The sequence below is a fragment of the Etheostoma cragini genome, chromosome 11 (assembly GCF_013103735.1).
Source record: "Etheostoma cragini isolate CJK2018 chromosome 11, CSU_Ecrag_1.0, whole genome shotgun sequence".
Taxonomy (NCBI): Eukaryota; Metazoa; Chordata; class Actinopteri; order Perciformes; family Percidae; genus Etheostoma; species Etheostoma cragini.
In genome coordinates, this window is record NC_048417.1 from 17,946,855 (window position 1) to 17,965,284 (window position 18,430).

At 40.2% G+C, this 18,430-nt stretch overlaps 1 protein-coding gene across 2 annotated transcripts in view; it reads left to right on the forward strand.

Annotated features, from left to right (window-relative positions):
- The window catches only part of LOC117952536 (receptor tyrosine-protein kinase erbB-4-like), a 317,936-nt gene that overhangs the window by 187,792 nt on the left and 111,714 nt on the right, over window positions 1-18,430 (forward strand). For both annotated transcript variants that reach the window (XM_034884894.1, XM_034884895.1), the window contains exon 3: window positions 2,221-2,407. In XM_034884894.1, the coding sequence (XP_034740785.1) occupies window positions 2,221-2,407 (187 nt within the window). The remainder of the gene's footprint in view (window positions 1-2,220; window positions 2,408-18,430) is intronic.

The window sequence follows — 18,430 nt, forward strand, 5'->3', positions numbered from 1 at the left end:
AACCGATAAACACATGTGCACATACAAACGGAATATAAATTCCCCATCACTCACTTACATCAATACACACGGATTCACCAGAATCTGGCCGGTCTGGTTCTATTAATGGTAATCAGCAGGGTAATGATAACGGAGCTGTGACTGGCTTACTTACTGGTGGCTGATGGCCATGCTCTCTGACAGCTGTCAGCCGCCATAACTACGCTGCCAGGGCCCTCCTTAGGACTTATTTCAGCTCAGCACATCAGCTGCAGCAGCACATCACACACAGACTTGTTGATTATCAGCATCAGCGGGGCCGGTTTGGAAAGATTTCTCTGACCGCCTGTCTGCTAATGACAGCCACCATGATGGTGGATGGGAGAAAGAGGACACAGCCTGTCACTTTGATTCATGCAACAGCAGCTCCAACTGGGTGGTTCCGCGGCAAAGTCTCAACAGTCGTTATATTCCCTCCTAAATGACATTTAAAGTGTGAAGCAATGGCTGTCCTTGTGGCTCAGTCACCCCAAGCCAGGCCCCTGACATGAGTGCTGCACCAGTTCCCAAGTTTTGCATTGAGTTTAAAAGCCCCAAAACAAGTTTTCCTTACTGAAATGCTCTAACTCAACTCGCTGCCATGATTGGATCTGTGTAAACGGACCTTGAATATAAATGTCAATAATCTGATTTACTCATGAATTTTCTTTTCCTGGTGTTTTTTTTTTTAGATATGATAACTTTAAAATATTGTTACTTCATTATTTGTGTCTGTTCAAACTACATGGGCAATGCTCTGCTAATACAGCTTGTACAATAATACAATAATACAAAGATACTATCAGGGCCCAAAGCATTTAAACCGCACAATACAGCAAAATGACTTCCAAAATTGGCCTAGTGTTTGGTGAAGGAAGCGTTTGATTGATGCAGTGTGTGACATGGCTCTACTGGTTCTTCATTCAAGCTTGGAAAAAATCTAAAAGACATTGTGAAACTGTGGACTGTACGTATCCAGCTATTGGATCTTGCTGTTACGGGAGGTGGCACGCAGGGGTGGGAATCACCAGACGCCTTTGTTTACGATATCATCACGATACTTATGCCACGATAGAATATTATTGACATTTAAACATATTGCAATATTTTGCGATTTAATGCAACTTATTACCCTTTTCCAACTTCAAATTTAAAGGAAACTTTGTCATCTGTTTTATCTAAAAGAAAAATGTCTGGGTTTGTTCACATCACTTCTATTTTATTGCTGCAAAATGGGATTATCAAGCAGACAAACTGACACATTTATAATAAAAGATCGATACTTGGCACCTATGTATCAATACAGTATTGCCACTGAAACAAGCGGGAACCTTGCTGAACTTACATAGAGGATAGAGGGAAACATTTGTTAAAAGTGATGTTTAAATGAAAAAAAAAAAACTACTGCGAGCCATAAAATAGAATTATTTTACTGTCAATGGCAACTTCTATCAACAGAACATTGACCAATAAAAAGAATATTGCCAGTCAGACAACAGTTTACCAGAGACTGTGCACTGCTGGATTGACTCAGCTTTTAGGGGAAGAACTGCAGGCAGAAGGAAAACAAAATGGGAAGATGATGAAACATCTTTAAAGCATCACACTAGATACCACATGGGTCATGTTTTAAGGCTTAACCTTTCCACATAGGGTAGACAAGTCGATTAGAGCAGAGTAGTAAGACGCAGAGCTACCAAGAAGAGCTAATATTAATAACTTTTTTAAGGTTATTTCTTTGGGTATTTTCGGCAGATAAGGACGTGAAAGGGTAGAAAGAGGGGGAAATGACATGGAGCAAAGGGCTGCTGAGTTGAGGAATAAACCTCTATATGTGTGCCTGCTCTAACAACTGAGCTAACCTGGCCACAATATAACGTGCTTTTATACTTTTTCCCATTTTCTTTGAAAAACTTATAAAGGCCAGTATCAGAGGACTTAGACGAGTATTCCCTTTAAAATAAATGATTACAATCATACGACAAGATCCACCTATGCAGAGTAGACAGACTGAAAAGCATGCAAGCATCATCATAATCAACATGTTGTACAACGTCAAACATGCCCATCATCAGTGGTTCATTGATGGCTGAAAACAATGTTGGCTAAAACCTGAGTTCCTTAGACTCATGCACTGGAAAACCATGCATATTTTGCATGGTTAAAACATACTAACATCCCCCTCTCTAACTCTTTTCACAGTCAATCCGAGAAGTGACAGGCTATGTGTTGGTGGCGCTGAACCAGTTTGACTACCTGCCTTTGGAGAACCTGAGGATCATCCGAGGAACAAAGCTGTATGAGGACCGCTACTCCCTCGCAATCTTCCTCAACTACAGACGCGATGGAAACTTTGGTCTGCGCCAGTTGGGTCTGAGAAACCTCACAGGTGAGCGATTAGAATATTGTCTGGTTGCTCACTTTCTGTGTTAGGTCTTGTTTGGGGATTTGTGAGTGCCTTTTGAGCAATTACGTGGCAAATCTACATCAATCCTTTAAAAAACGTATTTTTATCTGAAATCAAACAATTGCTATTCTATATTTCCTTGCCTCCTGGAGCGTGTGTGTACACGTTAACATTTTCATTCACCAACTGCTGGGAACTCCTAAAAGGTTAGGACAGCGCGGATGATTTACTCCTAAGCCTGAAATTTAGACCAAACCAACATCATTCAGGACCTTAAAGGAGAATTCCAGCCAATTTCTATGTTAATCTTGATCGCTATAAATATGCGAGTACTTTCCATTTAAAAAACACCAACCTGAATCGGTGCGGCCAACACATGGACAAGCTTCCACTGAGCTAAAATGGCAGTTAACAAGGCAAGTCTTAGAGTGGGTTTGTGCAATTAATAGGTCTGTACAACATGTACAGGGCCCTTACGTAACATTAAGATGTGTTTTCAAGTCAGACCATGTTTTAATTCAGCTACCCTGTCTTGTTCTTGTTGCTTGCTTGCCTGGTTAGCTGCTAGAGCCAGCTAGCTGTTAGCTGCTAGCTGTTAGCTGCTATTGATAAGTGTGTTCAGCCAGGCTTTTGCGAAAATCATAACACAGTAGTTCCCATTTGTATTTGTAGCTCATTCATTTTGTGTGTGATCAATCTATCTAATGTTGGTGAGTAGGAGGCTTGGCAGTGTCGATATGTGTGGTAGATTCCTTTGCCGGGAAGGCAGCCTTAGACCACAGAGGCACTCTAAAACTTGCCCCGTTAACTTCTATTTTAGTTCAGCCCAGGTTTTGCTTTTACACTGAGGCACACGGCCCAGGATGAGTATAGCAATCTGCTCCACAACTTGTAATGTTCATTTTTATGAATAATAAGCCGGATGTCTTAGCAAACGGAGGAAATTCACACACTAATGTGAGCTTCAGAAACAGCAGATGATGGTGGAATGAAAACAGACTCACATTGTGAAACCTATTTTTGTTTTTGCTTGGCTTTGAATGCTTCACAGACCCCCGCCTGAAACTGCATTACTCACTTCGTTACCCTGTTTTACATTGCTATCTTTGAGTTATTAATAGTAGTGTAGCACAAGGCTGTCTACGTTCTGACATTTTGCTGACTAGTAACAGGTATTAGTGTTGTTTTGCATTGACCTAACAACAAGCTGGTAAAGATATCCCGGTATTATTGAGACAATATCCCACAAAGGGCATAACAAGGGAGTGGTTTCTAAAAATCTTTTACCGAAACACAATAACTGTGTTGGATGGTACTTGGAGGAGGTTGAAATTAAGAAATTGGCCAATGTGCTCGTAGTTGTTTACTGGCTTCTACGCCTTCACGCAAGATAGACATATGCAGACAGTCTGCCTCTTTTTCTTCTCCCAAGTACCTGACTGGTGCTGTTGTCAATTAACCCTACGCTGACTTGTGATGTTGTGAAAGACGTTTTCTCTTCTGTCATTTCCAGCCGTTGGTCCTGCTTACACACACAGTGTTTCATGTCTGATTTGGCACCCACTCCACAAGCCAAGCCTGTGTCCCCAAATGTTGAGGAAGACAGTGAATGTGATTTCTGAATTATTATTATTTTTAAAGTGTACTAAGTACGAAACATTGTGTGGGTGGCTCTGCCTCTTTCTTAACAGCGGAACCTTGTGCTGCAGATTTCCTTTAGGCGCCTTGACCCTGAAGTCAGAAAGAAATGAAGCTCTTGGCTTGCAAAAGGAATCTTAAGCTTTTTCCAATAATGGGCTAAATGGGGCATACGAAGGCCACCTCATGATGTGAGGTATTATTAGCTCATTTTGAAGTTGAATTCCACCTCACAAATATTATTAGTGACTGCAAATAAAGATAGAATCAATTGGTGTTATGGCTGAATATAAATAAGTACAAGTGTTATAGTAAGTCCTGCTCAGTTCTGTCTAGTCCCTTGGTGCAAACACTGCTATGTTGATTTCCAAAAAATGTTGCTCTTCAGTGAAATCATAACGTGACTATTTCTGCTTATTATCTTTTACACGCAGGGAAGCATGAGAAACAATACTTGAATGATTTATTAGGTAGCACCACATAGTGCCATTCATGTCCTCTAGGATGAGGAATGTCAGTAAAATGTGCTTTGAAATTACTTTTTGCTGCTTTTTTGTCCATGGGGATGAGCTCCCTGTGCAATCAGACTGGACTTTGGGCAAACAGTATACTGAAGCATATTTCCACCTAATAACACAGTGGAAGCAGTATCATTCAAATGTATGAATATATTTCACTAACATTGAGGCAACAGCAGAAAGACATGTTATCAGTTAACCACAGTAGAATTTAAAAGATCTGTATTGAGAGATTACAATTCATTCTGAGACTAGAATTTATTTAGATTTGTGAGAAAGAAGCACAGCACTGAGCTTTCGTCTCTGCCGCTTCCAAACCCCCCTTTCTAAATAATTCAATTGTCTCTCATTGTTCTCTTCAACTGTTCCTTCCTGGTGATCCCCCAGGGTCAAAGGAAGCGACACAGCAATCCTCAACTGTATGTGTAGAAACAGTATGTGCTTGTGCGTAATGTTCCATCTTGTATTCTTTCTCGCATGTTGCATTGTACTTAGGGAATCTCATTTGTCCAGCACCAAAAGCAGCTTTTTATTTATTTATTTTTTTGCTAAGCCAGTCCTCTTCATTGTGGTGCCAAGTTGAAGGCAGTGTTGAGGGAGCCAGGGCTGGACTATGTGAGAAGCTGCTGTTTGATGTGCTATCCATGGCCTCAAGCCATTAAGTAGAAGGGGAAGTAATGCACAACAGCCATGGCCTGAATCTGCTCTACTTCATAGCTCTGGCTGTTTGAGTTTCACCCTACTTTCTTTTCTTACTGTCAAATAGAATAGATTCTGCTTAAATTCTTATGTACGGCATTTTTATGATAAGATTATTTTCTTGTAATAGGAATGTTATGGGAAGTGTTGTTTTTATAACAGCACCAACCAGCGCTCCAGTGCTCCCCTTGGTTCCCAGTAACCAAGACTTGACCCAAGGCCCAAATAATGTCTAAATGATCCAACTGTATCCAGGTAGGCTCTTTTTCTATTTATCTGGGTCTACATCTTGTTATAGGTCAGGTGTTGCCTCATTGCAAGGAAATAATGTGACTCTGGAGGCAAGATAAAGTGTAAACTGTGAAGCAACGCGTGTAGCTGTTTTTTTCGGCTGTGGCTGCTCATTAATTAGCGGCTGCTGTCAGTGGTAGTTTTCACTCTCTTTTTGGGTCTGTTATATTCAACTGCATTTTGGAGTAGGTCTAATTATCCTTGCGTCTATTTCAGGCAAGTTCTGGCTGTCTTCGTGTCCATTTTCCATGGAGTAAATCGTCTTTGAAAATGAAAACATGCAAGTCAAGTTTGGATGGATGGGGCTGTTTAGGATCAGGTCCAAGACATTGGACACCTAACAACCTTAAACATCATCTTATCTCTTTAGAACAAGAAATCTTTCTTGAAGAGTCTATCATATCACTGCTTTTTGCACAGATGGTCCTCACAGTTGTACAAGCTCTTGCTGGGGGGGAGGGGGATAGATCAAGTCACATCTGTCCCAGTTTGTCCTGTTGCAGTTGTCATCTTTCTACAGTATGCTGCTGAGGAAGGATATAAGCCTAAACCATCCGGGTAGATCCACTTGTGTACATCAAGCAGTACATCAAAATGCTCTCCTTCCTGGATGTGCATTAGTGAGTCCAAGGCTAGCTGCCTCATTCATTACAAGGCCTTTGATGTTGCTGTCATACTGCACATTGCCTCTGCCAGCAGCTCCCAGGAGAAGTTTAAAATGATCGATATAATCCATAAGAAAAATATATAAGAGGATAAAACATATTAACTACATAAGGGGCTAATTGAGGGAAGGCACAGTAAAAGACCCCTTCAGTGCTGAAAACGCACCCGTATTTCTACTGGGGTTGAAATTGCCAACGGATGAAATCAATTTGTCGCTAGTATATTGTAGCATTGCACTTATTGATTTTTCTGGTGCACTCGCTGCGAGCTGTGAATGGACTCTGGATTTGAGGGGACTGGAGGATGGAGTGGAGGAGGTCTCTGGCTGAGCAGGGATAGGACTCCCTCTGATGCACCTTTCAATCAAGCTTAGCTAAGTTATCCTCATGAATATGAAATATAAAGGCACAGTCAAGCTGGGGAAAGTTAAGGGGAGGTGTGTGTGCAAGGGGGGTGTATAGAAGTGAATAAGAATTGCAAAAGAATCTTTGCTCTTGAAAGTTAAGTTGCGTTGTCTGTTTGATATTACTTTGTGAGGACAAAAAGCTGGTCCTTTTTTTCTGCTTTTTGTGATTGCTGCAAAGAGTAGCTTCAAATAAGTTTGTCTTTCTACCTTTACTTCCCATAGCCAAGCAAGAAAAAGGTTAGAGACAGCCGCCTCCTGACATTTTCAAAGTTCCTAATCTGTATTTTGATGCACGCTGACCCGCAGTGTTCTTCCTTCCTGCTTAGGCAAACATTTTCAGCCCTTCCGTCTCGATTCACATGAACCCCGGGCAGCTTCTGTGGTAATTACAGCTTGCTTCCCTGGCAAAATAATAACCGCGTCAATAAGGAGCACAACACAGATGAGCTTTCTGATTTAACACATTTTACTGCCACCCGCCCCTCCCTCCCTTTCCCTCATTTCATCCAATATAGTTTTTTTCAGATTTGTTTTGTGTTATTGATTCATTTTTCTAACCACCCCTACGCCTGCACTGCGTCTGTCCAAAATGAAGCATCCAATCTGAGGCCCCATCTGCTGAATGATCCTCTCTCATCGCATGCATGTACACAAGCCTGTGTTTTACGCCAAGGCGTTATCCACTCCTTCATGGCCCATCTGCTCTCTCTTTATCTACCCTGTTTTCAGTCTTCTTCCATCTCTGTATCCCTCTCTCCTTGGCTCTGTGTATCCTCATATTTTAGATAGCTGGCTTAACTCGTTACATTCATGTCTTTTACACAAACGCATGCAACGTAATGTTTGTACCATTGCGTACTGTACGCAACACCCGTTTGAGCACAGTCCTACTGTGTTCTGCAAAGCCTACTGGAAATTTTGAATGTGGTAAACATCTCAATAAATGTACGCTATCATCTGCTGAACATTTCCTGCTTGATGCACAAGGGAGGCAGTGAAAGAATGACATGGAATGGGGCAAGGTGAAAGTAAAAATGTTAGTCAGTGTGCATGAAATTCCTGCCTTCTTCTGATCCCTAGACTAGACTACCATTCACCATCTAACTTTTAGGAAAAGAAAGAGCAATTCTGCCACAGGAGGCAGGCAAGATTGGTTCAAGGCACGTCACCAGAATTAAGTCGGGCCTCTTGCCTGGCAGCCCACAGTCCTCTGGTCCCCTTCAATTGTGCGTCTAATTGATTACTTCCCATGCAATTACTCCCGTGTCACACTCAATATTTCACTGCTCCAGGAAGGGGGCAAGAGGGATTTTCTTTTTGAAGGACGACATTCATATTGTCACATTTGTTGGCCCTAATGTGGCTCATGAGGAGGCACATGTTAAAGTGAAGTCCGGAACGGGCCATCATTGCTGGTTGGTGCTAATTGATTGCTCTGTAATACCAATGTGTAAAGGCGATAGTGAGACTATTATGGCGTTTTTCCATTAGCTTGACTCGCCTCGACTCCACTTGTCGTTTTTGGTTTTCCGTTATGAATTAAAGTCCCTGGTACCTGCTAACAGGTACTTTTTTGGTAGCAGCTCAGTCAAGGTTCCAGGCGAGCTGAGGTTATACCAAAAGGTGACGTGAAAACGTGGGAACTGCTGATTAGTCAGATTGAGAAAATTGTCACTACTCATTGCTAGCAACAGACGGGTGTGTCCTGAACAAACCTGCAGTGTTTAAATAGTTTAGCCAGCTGTGTTTTTTTTCTGCCTCCAGCATTTTTTTGAAACAAAATTTTCTCTTCTGGCTGTGGCAACAGCCACATGCCAAGAGTCAAAAACAGCACACCTTCGACGTTCTGTGTCACGACAGTTTCCTGCAGCATCGCTATGACGACCAGCCACGGTTTCATCACCCATGAGGCGGTACTAATTCTGCAATGGTAAATGGAGGACGGGGAAACACGGCCGAGTCGAGCCGGGTGGAGTTGGTACTAGCAGTAGGTAAATACCATTAGAGCCAGTGGTTGGTTAAACAATGATTTATTGGTTTTATGCCAGGGGAATAGGAGGGGCTCAGTTTCCTATAAAAGCTATTTTCTCTATGCTTTTTGTGTATTTTTGTGATGCACAAAGCTAACATGGCAGGATACTATTAAATTGTACACACTTTAAATGTTTGGTATTTCTATACTTTTGGATCTCTCTGCCCACGATGGCCCCGATATTCCCAGGTCACAAATTAAGAATAATATTCTCCATAACTTCCCACTTTTATAATCTTACAATCCTTTCTTTCTTTGATTTCTTCCATATAGTACTTCCTTTTTTGGATGTAAAATGAAACATGGACAATTGACTTCATTAATTCTGCCCCAGGGCCATCCCTACATGTATACAGTATGTCACTGAAAGTGTTGCCTTAAGGGTGCAGTTTTGCTTTTTTATGCTTTTGTTATTCATTATCTTTGAGTGCAATGTTTAAGATTTTAGTAAGCAAAAAATAACTAGGTTTTATGAAATAGTTATGGACAACATAAACAACACAACCTGCTATGAGAAAATAGAAATAATACGACAAATCTGTCTTAAAGATCTTTGCTAATTAAAAGTGTGTGTGTGTGTGTGTGTGTGTGTGTGTGTGTGTGTGTGTGTGTGTGTGAGACTTTGTCTTTGTCTTTGTCTTTTCCTCTGTGTTTTGCATATAATGAATTACTTACTTAATTACTTACGTTTTTGCTAAAAATCTTCATTAAATCAAGCTCCCTTTTCACATAATGTTACATGACTTACTAAGTTTAAACAACCATTAAAGAAGCTATGGATTTTGCAGCGTTGTCAGATAAGCCCCAGAACTGTAAGACCCATTTGCACAAAAAGTAAAAAAACCTTACAAGATGTTTAAAGGAAAAAAGAAGTAGTAGCATTTGGAAAAGTGGAAGGCAGATACACACATCAAAAAAGATGGCTGTGGATAATAATATTGAAGCAGCCTGAATCCAGCCTTTGATTGACTTCCATGAAGCTCAAGTCCTTTTATTTTCATAAAGCTCCAACATTGCAATGATTAATGACCGATCTTTTTTCACATTTGTTTGCTACACAGTGATGACCCCATGAAATCATGCGAGGATCCAGAAATTTTGAAAATGTCCATCTGATGATGCTTGCCAACAACTCTTCTTATCTTCCCAATAGTTATTATTATATTAGGCATTTCAAATGCATGTGAATTAAGCATCTAATTACTTGTTTGCCATTCTGGGGACCAGGTCGCTGTTTTTATGCATGCAAGCATGCTAGTGTGTGAATACATCAGTACACTAGTGCTCATATGTGTCATATGTGCCTGTTTCCAATGAATCATTTACATTGCCTGAGCCCATGGTTGCGTTACGAGCAACCTAGGCCCACTCTGACTATCCTCATTGATTAGCAATATTGTCCAGCCCAAGCCTCCACCTCTGCCTCACCTTTCATCACCTAGAGAAATATCCAGTCTTGCCTAAACATGACTACATACCCTTTATCACCAATTTGCCTTCCAAACTGAGCCTCTGCTGCCTGCTAAAAGGAAGAATCGACTTTTATCTCATTAAAAGTTAAAATAGGCATGGAAAGAATTTTAATGCCAATTAATTACAAAACACAGTCCTCTTCTCTCTTTCTCCAACATTTTCCATTCCCCTGATCTCATATCAGGCTTTGATTTTCCATGATGTTGATGTCAAACTGGCTCAGAGAGTTATATTTCTTTAGCAAACACCTAGATTAAGTTTAAGATGTTTGACCATTGACACTAACCCTTAAACATACATTCCTTTTGATAAGTTTACTGAAAGTAACGTTGGCATTACATCTACATCCGCAGCACTTAATAATGTTAAAAATAATAATGCATTAAGAACATACAGTTATGTTAATTGAGCTTTAATGGCGTGCTTGCCTGCTTGTTTTCGTAGTTTGTTCCATGTGGTTTGTTGCTGCATGCTTCTTGTGTAATTCTAGGTGGATTGTAGGTGAATTTATTTTTCTTTCAAGTACCGGTAAGCATTACTGACAGACCGGGGGATACCGCTTAACTAATCGGGTTTGGGCTTTTAAAAAAAAAACTTATTTCTTTCCATTTTATTTTTAATTTGACAATTTTTACGTCGTTCACATTATTGTTTATCTTGCAAAAGTGATTGTTCCAGTAAGTTTATTAATTATTTTTTTCTTTTCTCCATGTTAAAGTCAAGATCTCACAAAAGTGATTGTTCCAGTAATTCTTTTTTTATTGAATTTTTTTTCTTCTCCATATCAAAGTCAAGATCTCGCAAAACAAAGTCAAGATCTTGCAAAATTGATAGTTCAGTAATTTTTAATTTTTTCCTTTATTTTTAATTTTTTTTCCACCATGTCACCTTGTGGGCTCCGTAAAAATGTAATACATTTTATCATAAATTTTTTTGAATGATGATATAGTTTATGTATCGTTCTTGCTGTTGTTTTTGTTGTGTCCCCCTCCTTCCCGTATTTCCTCTCTTTGTTTTGGTGTGGTTTGCAAGGATGGATTGTGGAAAAGGTGGACTGTGCCTTCTTTGGGATGTGTAGTGTACTTTTCTGTGTATTGCCGTCCAGGCCAATGTTTTTCATTTTTGCTGATTTGTTTAAATAAATAAAAAAAAAGGTCCTCAACAAATATTTTCTGGTATAGTTTACGTTGACAAAATTGACACTGTTCTAAGCTTCACTGTTGCTGAGTTCATCAATTGTAGAACTGCAAATAAATATATATATTGGTGCAGGGAGATGCAATATGAATTTGATGCAGTGTAGAACAGCACAAAGGCTAGTATTAATAATCTTCTCTAAACTATTTTAATAATTGATTAGAACTTTGGTCAATGCAAATATTAAGCCTCTTTCTGTGTACTTTGCAACATGTTTGCACAGTGACTACACAATACTGATTGTGTGAACACTGCTTTGTCATACTGAAACCTTCAGAAAACCCATTCACAAACACATACCCTTCTAAATTGCATAATGTTGTCCAGTATCTGCTCTATCTACCTCTTTATAGTTATTCTTATTTTGAAGAGTCTGCCATACTGTAGATATGATTGCAGTTTCCAAACAAACTGTGATTGTCATGTCCAGTTTCTGCCACTGGCTATCATCGTGGCTTTACCATTTCAGCACATGGCTGTGCAGCCTTGACATGCAGTTCTTACTTTGATTCTGAAGGCCAGACTGCATTGCAGACAGGTCTTTGATGTCAGAGGCGCTCAGTGCTCATCTCAGAGGAGGAGCAAAATGAGTAGGAAAGCAAATAAAACGGGCTGACTGGCAGCTCGGTGGGTCTCAAAAGCCACTGAGGAAAATCTCACTTTCTGTCAACTTAGTTATGAGGCCTAAATGGACACCTGTAGACTTGAGGTGATACAAGATTTTCATTGTTAGAAACATGAGGTGTTGATATAAACAAGTTCAAAAATCACTGTCTTTCCGGCAGTAAACGTAAGCTATATTCTTGTAGTTTTTTGTTTTCTATGTAATTATTTTTGCCGACAACTTTCCCTATGACAACATGTGGAATGGATTGCTTTGCAATCTGAATATGTCTATCGGTTTAAACCTACTCTTCAGTCTTCTCGGTGGACTTTCCCACCATGGCTGATTCACACCAATTACAAGACCTGTGTGAACAAAGTGAGAGCCATTCCCTGTAGTGTGTTTTCTGAATGTTTCTCAGTAGGCCTGGAAAAACAAGGCCTCAATGACGTGTTAAGCAAATAATGCACTGACTGAATGTAGTAAAACCAACATACTTGGTATGCTTGTGGTAAGATATGTTCTCTCTCTCTTTCCATCTTTCCTTCTCTTTCTCTCTGCGTCTCTCAGACTCTGTTTTGTTTTGCCGATTCCAGAGAGTATTTTAATTCAGCTGGCAGGCTGATCACACTTCAGCCTTGATAAGCTGAGTGGCCCTCAGCAGCAGCAAATGAAGGTTTTTTAATCGTTCACTTGTTTGTTCCCTTATTAATCTTTTCTGTCTTACTTTTTTTTGTCTCTTTCCTCCATTGTTTTCATGTTTTTGTTTTTCTTTCTTGTATTATCTCAAGATATTGTAATATGATTTTCTCCTCCCCCTGTTCTGCCCTACCCATAAAGCTCAGAGTACCAGGGTTTTCAGTTTTTACAGTTTTACAGTTTGAGTTGAAAATACACAAAGATGCCCCCCCCCTTTCCATAACTATGCTGTCATGATTTTATGTTTCCCTTTTCTCATCTTTAAGCAGCTGCTTTGCCTTGCTCAGTTATAATTCCATAATCCCCAAATCTCAGCCATTTTTCATAAAGACTCATAGGAAACAATTGCATGAGGGATGGGGCAAATTTAATCAGCAGCCTGTGAATGCAATTATCTTGGCGGAGAAGAGGCATTTGTTTGGGGGATGGGGCCCATGGCCGACGCCCCCATGCCATCTACTATACCTCAGCAAATATCTCAGCAACATTTCTCCTTCAGAGTGACACAAAGGATAAAAAAGGACACATGTTATATCTAAGACTAGAATAATTTGTCAATGTTAAAGATTGGATAATAGCACTGAATGGTTTTCTCCCAATTCCATTTGGACTGCAATTGCAACACTTGCATTTTGAAGAGTACCTATTTCAGACTTTAATAATTTACTGTACTCCTTGTCCAATGTCTAGTTTCATTACACAACTTTAACAGCTATTGGCGCATGCTCTGCTGCGAAAGCACTAGCCATTTCTGTCACAAACCGCGTCAAACATTGCTGCCAAATTAATTGGTCTCCCCACACCCCCACTCTCACAGCTCAATTTCAAGGCGCACACATCACAACCACAATAGCACAGGATACCACACAACCACTCAGCCACCATTTCATCATTCTGCCCTTCGGACGCAGGTACAGGTCCCTGAGGTGCAAGAGAGCTCGCTATGGCAAAAGCCTGGTGCCTGCTGCCATAGCAGCCCTAAACAAAACACCCAGATAAAACATCAGTGCCACTTTGTCGGGGTTATTTTCCTCCATGTTATTCTCTTATGTTTGTACTTCCATTTCTTTTAACGGTTTTATAACGTACAGTGTTAAAGGACAATAAAGTCTAAAGTGTAATAATTTGTAAACCCATGCCCAACTGCTGCTGTACATCCAGGCAGTTATTTCTCACGTTTCTCCTTTTCCATTTTATGCTCCTGTTTCATCCACAGCCCTAACCCCTTCAAGACGATTTATGTTTCATATTGCCAGGTTTATTTATTTTGTTAACTCTGTGTCACTTATTTTGAAATGCCTTTATAGAAAGTTGTACTACTTGTTTTCCATCCAAACACTTGACTGCAAAAATAAAGCTTTAAAAGTTTCAACAAAATAACAGCCCTGGGTGAGACTAAGAGTTTCAAATTGAATGGCTTTTGTGTTGAGATGGAAGAGGTTGTTTATTACTTCAAATAAATGCACACTGTGAACATCATGTTGCACACGTGATGCTGCACGCTGCCGCAGCCACTCAGCCATGAATGTCATTTGGCTTGTTAAAATTAAATGTGCATGTACATGTGTGTATGTGTCTCCACATACATATGCAGAAACATAGGCAGACACTACTCATGAAAAAAACACTCATCTATGGCTGTGCCTCTCTGTTAAATCTTAAATACCTTTGTTTTTCTTTTATTCCAGTTTTATTTCCGTCTCTCAACTTGGAGCCATCCAGTTATTTCTGCTTCTGATTCTTTCTTTTCCATAAACCTTTCACAGTTCTCTTTCTTCTACCAACCCGGCACTGCAACACACACACACACACACACACACACACACACACACACAGCCCACACTGTGGCTCTTGACCGCAGTGTGTTCAGAGACAGTCAAATCCCAACATTGCCTTCTCTCCGGTGAACTTCTTGCAAAGCGCTTTCATGTAGTCGAATTAATGCAGTTGTTCTTTTCAGGTCAATAGTTAAACACATAAAAGTGCAATTATATTTGAATGGGTACCAGCTTTTCGCTTGGGGACTGTGTTAACTGTTAGAATTGCATGTCGTGCGTGTAGAAACTGCTTCATCCGTTGACCTTAAAAGAGATATGAAGTTTGTGATGCATGCTGCGAGACATTTCACACTATATATCTTGTATTGGGAAGTTCATTGGTTAATTTGGAACTGTATAATTGTCGAGGTTGCTTCAATTTAGAAGTGTGCGTTTTTTTTGTTGCTCAGAAAGAGAAATGGAATGATTTAGTGACATGGCCCATGAACCCTCAAGTTTAGTTCTGAGTCAAAATAACTCAAGCTTTCTTGCCTGATGGCTAACAGTATGTCATACAGAGTGTAATGTTATTGTCAGTTTCTATCTTTTATACCTGGAACCTATAAGTAATATTTTTGTTTGTCCTGGTTGAACTGTAAAACATTGTGTGACATTCAGGCACTATTGTCTAAAATTCACCTTAAAAGACCGTCAATTGGTCACTTGTCTTTAGAAGACAGCCACATAAAGCCTAGCTATCTTGATGACTGTTTTCCACTCTTGTCAACCAGGGGTTGAAGCATCTTGATCTCCCCTGGTGGCTAGCTACAGTTTAGGTGGATGTATGGGCAGGACAATACCACGGTTCCTCCGCCGGATTACTACTGTGCAGACTTTGGCTCCAAAATTACAATCTCTTCTTCTCTTCTGGTTGGCTTGGTTATGTCTATGTATAAACAAATGTAAAGGGCACATTTATGCACTCATGCAAATACATTTCCCTTTTTCTTGTCATTTACCTACATGCAAATACACACAGAGACATACATACTTTACATCTGGGATCTGCAAGCATTTCCTTGGCAACAGTGGGGACTGGAGGGCAGTGATGGAACTGTGCAGCAGTAGCAGATGATGGATGGGATGGGAGATCACCTATTTGTAGAGCAAAGGCAGAGATTTGCTGTCCTGACACCTCCTGTCGGCAAGAGAGCAACTCAGAGCACAGTGATTGACGCAGCGCTGTGTGGCAACATGACCACCATATGGAAACTCACAAACTACCTTCTCTTAAAGCTTATTTTTTGGTTGTTTATCAATGTCTTAAGTGTTTCTGTAATTCTTCAGTAGAAGAGGATGTGGCATCTGGAGTGGGTCTGCTTAAACAAATAGTTGCCAACACTAATTCGTGCATCATCTATTCAACCTTTGCAACCACATTTTAGAAACTGTCTAAATGATGTTTCTTTCTCATTATTTTTTATTTGCCATCATCTTTTATATCAGATGAACAGATACACTGCTGAATGATGCTTCTATCCGCAATCACTCCCAAGTCATTTATTCTTCATCTATCATTTACAGTTTTTATTTTGCACAATGTTTCATTTGCTCATTTATTTATTTCAATTCAATTAGAGTGTATTTATAGTCTCAATTAATAACAAGAGTTATCTTAAGACACTTTACACATAGAGTAGCTCTAAACCACACTCCATAATTTACAAGGACCGAACAATTATAGAGAAAGCATTTAGTGCGACGGTGGTGAGGAGAATTATCCTTTTAGGAAGAAACTTCGGCCAGACCTAAGCTCTTGTTAGGTGGTGTCTGAGGGGGCGGTTGGGGGTGTAATGAAGAACACTCACAATAAAAGATAATGGAACGGTGACTAGAAATAGTTGTAGTAGTCCATGGTATAGCAGGGCACAGCAGTGCGTACCATGTAACAGGGCATAACATGATGTGTAGCAGGACCACGGCAACTAGGACTTTGATGCCACCCTAAAAGACCTTTAATATGAATTGTTGAAGATCTATAGGATAAAAGCGGTCTAATGTATATGTCAGGTTTTGACATTCTTTCTAACGGCCCTGCTCTTAAAGGTTAACTGTTAGAAGTTGAGTGCAAAAGGTGACGAATTTGATCTCTAAATGTTATAATGTTATCAATGAAGAAGCTCATAAAGTCGTCACTACTCAGAGCTATAGGAATATATGGCTGACTGAACTAAAGGCTGTTGAAATATCTTCCTTGAATTTAGCTATATCACTGTCAGATAGACATCTAGTGTAGAGGTCTTTATTTAATGTTGTATAGTCAGGAAGTAAGAAATCAAAACTTATCACAGATTGGTCTGACAATAAAGGATTCTGCAGAAATACTAATAAATCTTCAATTTTGATGCCATATGCCAGCACAAGTCAAGGGTGTGGTTAACAGTGAGTGGCCTTGTGCACACTCTCAAATTTCTTAATGTGAGAGTGCATTGAGATTGTCCCTTTCTAGCCACCCTTTAGAACTACTTACTGTGATCTTACTTTCCTCTTCTAATGCTGGCTCTGTATTTTGGGAAGGGTGCCTTTATGCAGCACCATAGCTAGTGAGCACTTCCCAGTACATAGTTTTTCATGGTTTGCCATTGAAACAGTCTAAAGTGTCTCTTTTTCAAGCAATTCATAATAGCAGTTGCAGAAGGCCAGCAGAGTAGTGCTGACAATCGCCACCCACGTTTTTCCCAAATCTTGTAGTGATTCAAATGAGTGACCTTCTGGTTACAATCCCACTGATAAAGCAAACTTGTCATTTATTGTTGCTCAAGGCACGTATAGCAACGAGTGCCTCATTACTGGCGGCCCTGAGCCGAGCATGTGTGTGAATAGGATGTCAGCAAGCTTCCTTTCTGCGTGTGGACTGTGCATGGGCACTCATCTCCTATTTTTGGCATTTCTGTTAGTATGTCCAGTGCATCCTAAAAGAAACTTCAGCCTTCTACTGCTCCTGGGGTGTACAGCAGGATCTGTGGCCTAGCATTTAGCCTCTTTGACCTAGAATACATCCTAATATTCCCGCAGAGTTTCTCCCCTCTGTTCCCCTGAGCTCATAGCAGCACTGAGCCGAAACCAAGTTGAAGCTCTCAGAGTCAATGAGACAGCACAGTGGAGACCCAGGGTAAAATCCCCAGTCCTACTGCTAGAGGAGGGGAGAAACTCCTGTCTGTCTCTCCGATTTAATACCTGTCTATCAACTGCAATTACCTGACTGTATAAGTTTCTTTCTGAATCTCTTGCTGCCTTTCTGTCTTTTAACTACTAGCCAGCTGACTGTGTTTCCTCTTAATTATCACGCTGGCTTGTTTTTCTTATGCATCCATACGTATGTACCTCCCATGTTATCGCATAAGTTAAGATGTATGTATGTATCTATCTATCTATCTATGTATCTATCTATCTATCTATCTATTTAGTGCGGCTGTAGCACATGGACATTCTTCAGTAAACTGAAGAATAACCACTCTTTGTGATATCTGATAAGGCAGTCCTCTAACACTGGAGCAAGTCAACCCTTTATTATAATGCTTCTGTTGTCCTACATATTTCTTTATTAAAGAATCCACACAACACGTATTAATTCACTCTCACAAACTCATTAATATGGCTTTTTCTGATCATTGGTTTGCTATTTGCCTCCCAGTTTTAATCAAACCCATCCCCACACTGCAATAAAGAAAAAAACTAAAATCACAAGAAGCACTTACCATCAAAATAATTGCATGCATACATTTGTTCTGCCTCTGTGAATTTCATATTGTTTTCCTCCAACGGTCATGCGGCCTGATATTAATGATTGCTGTGCCTTTTGAAGCCATTCACTCGTTCAGAAACACTCAGAGTTGCTCTCAGGACGAAGCAGGAAGGGAGGGGGTAGGACATGAGCTGTAGCTACGTGAACAAACTAATTAAGACATCTTCTCTACCCACTAAACAATCAACAACAACATTTAACCATTGATCTCCCCCTGGCC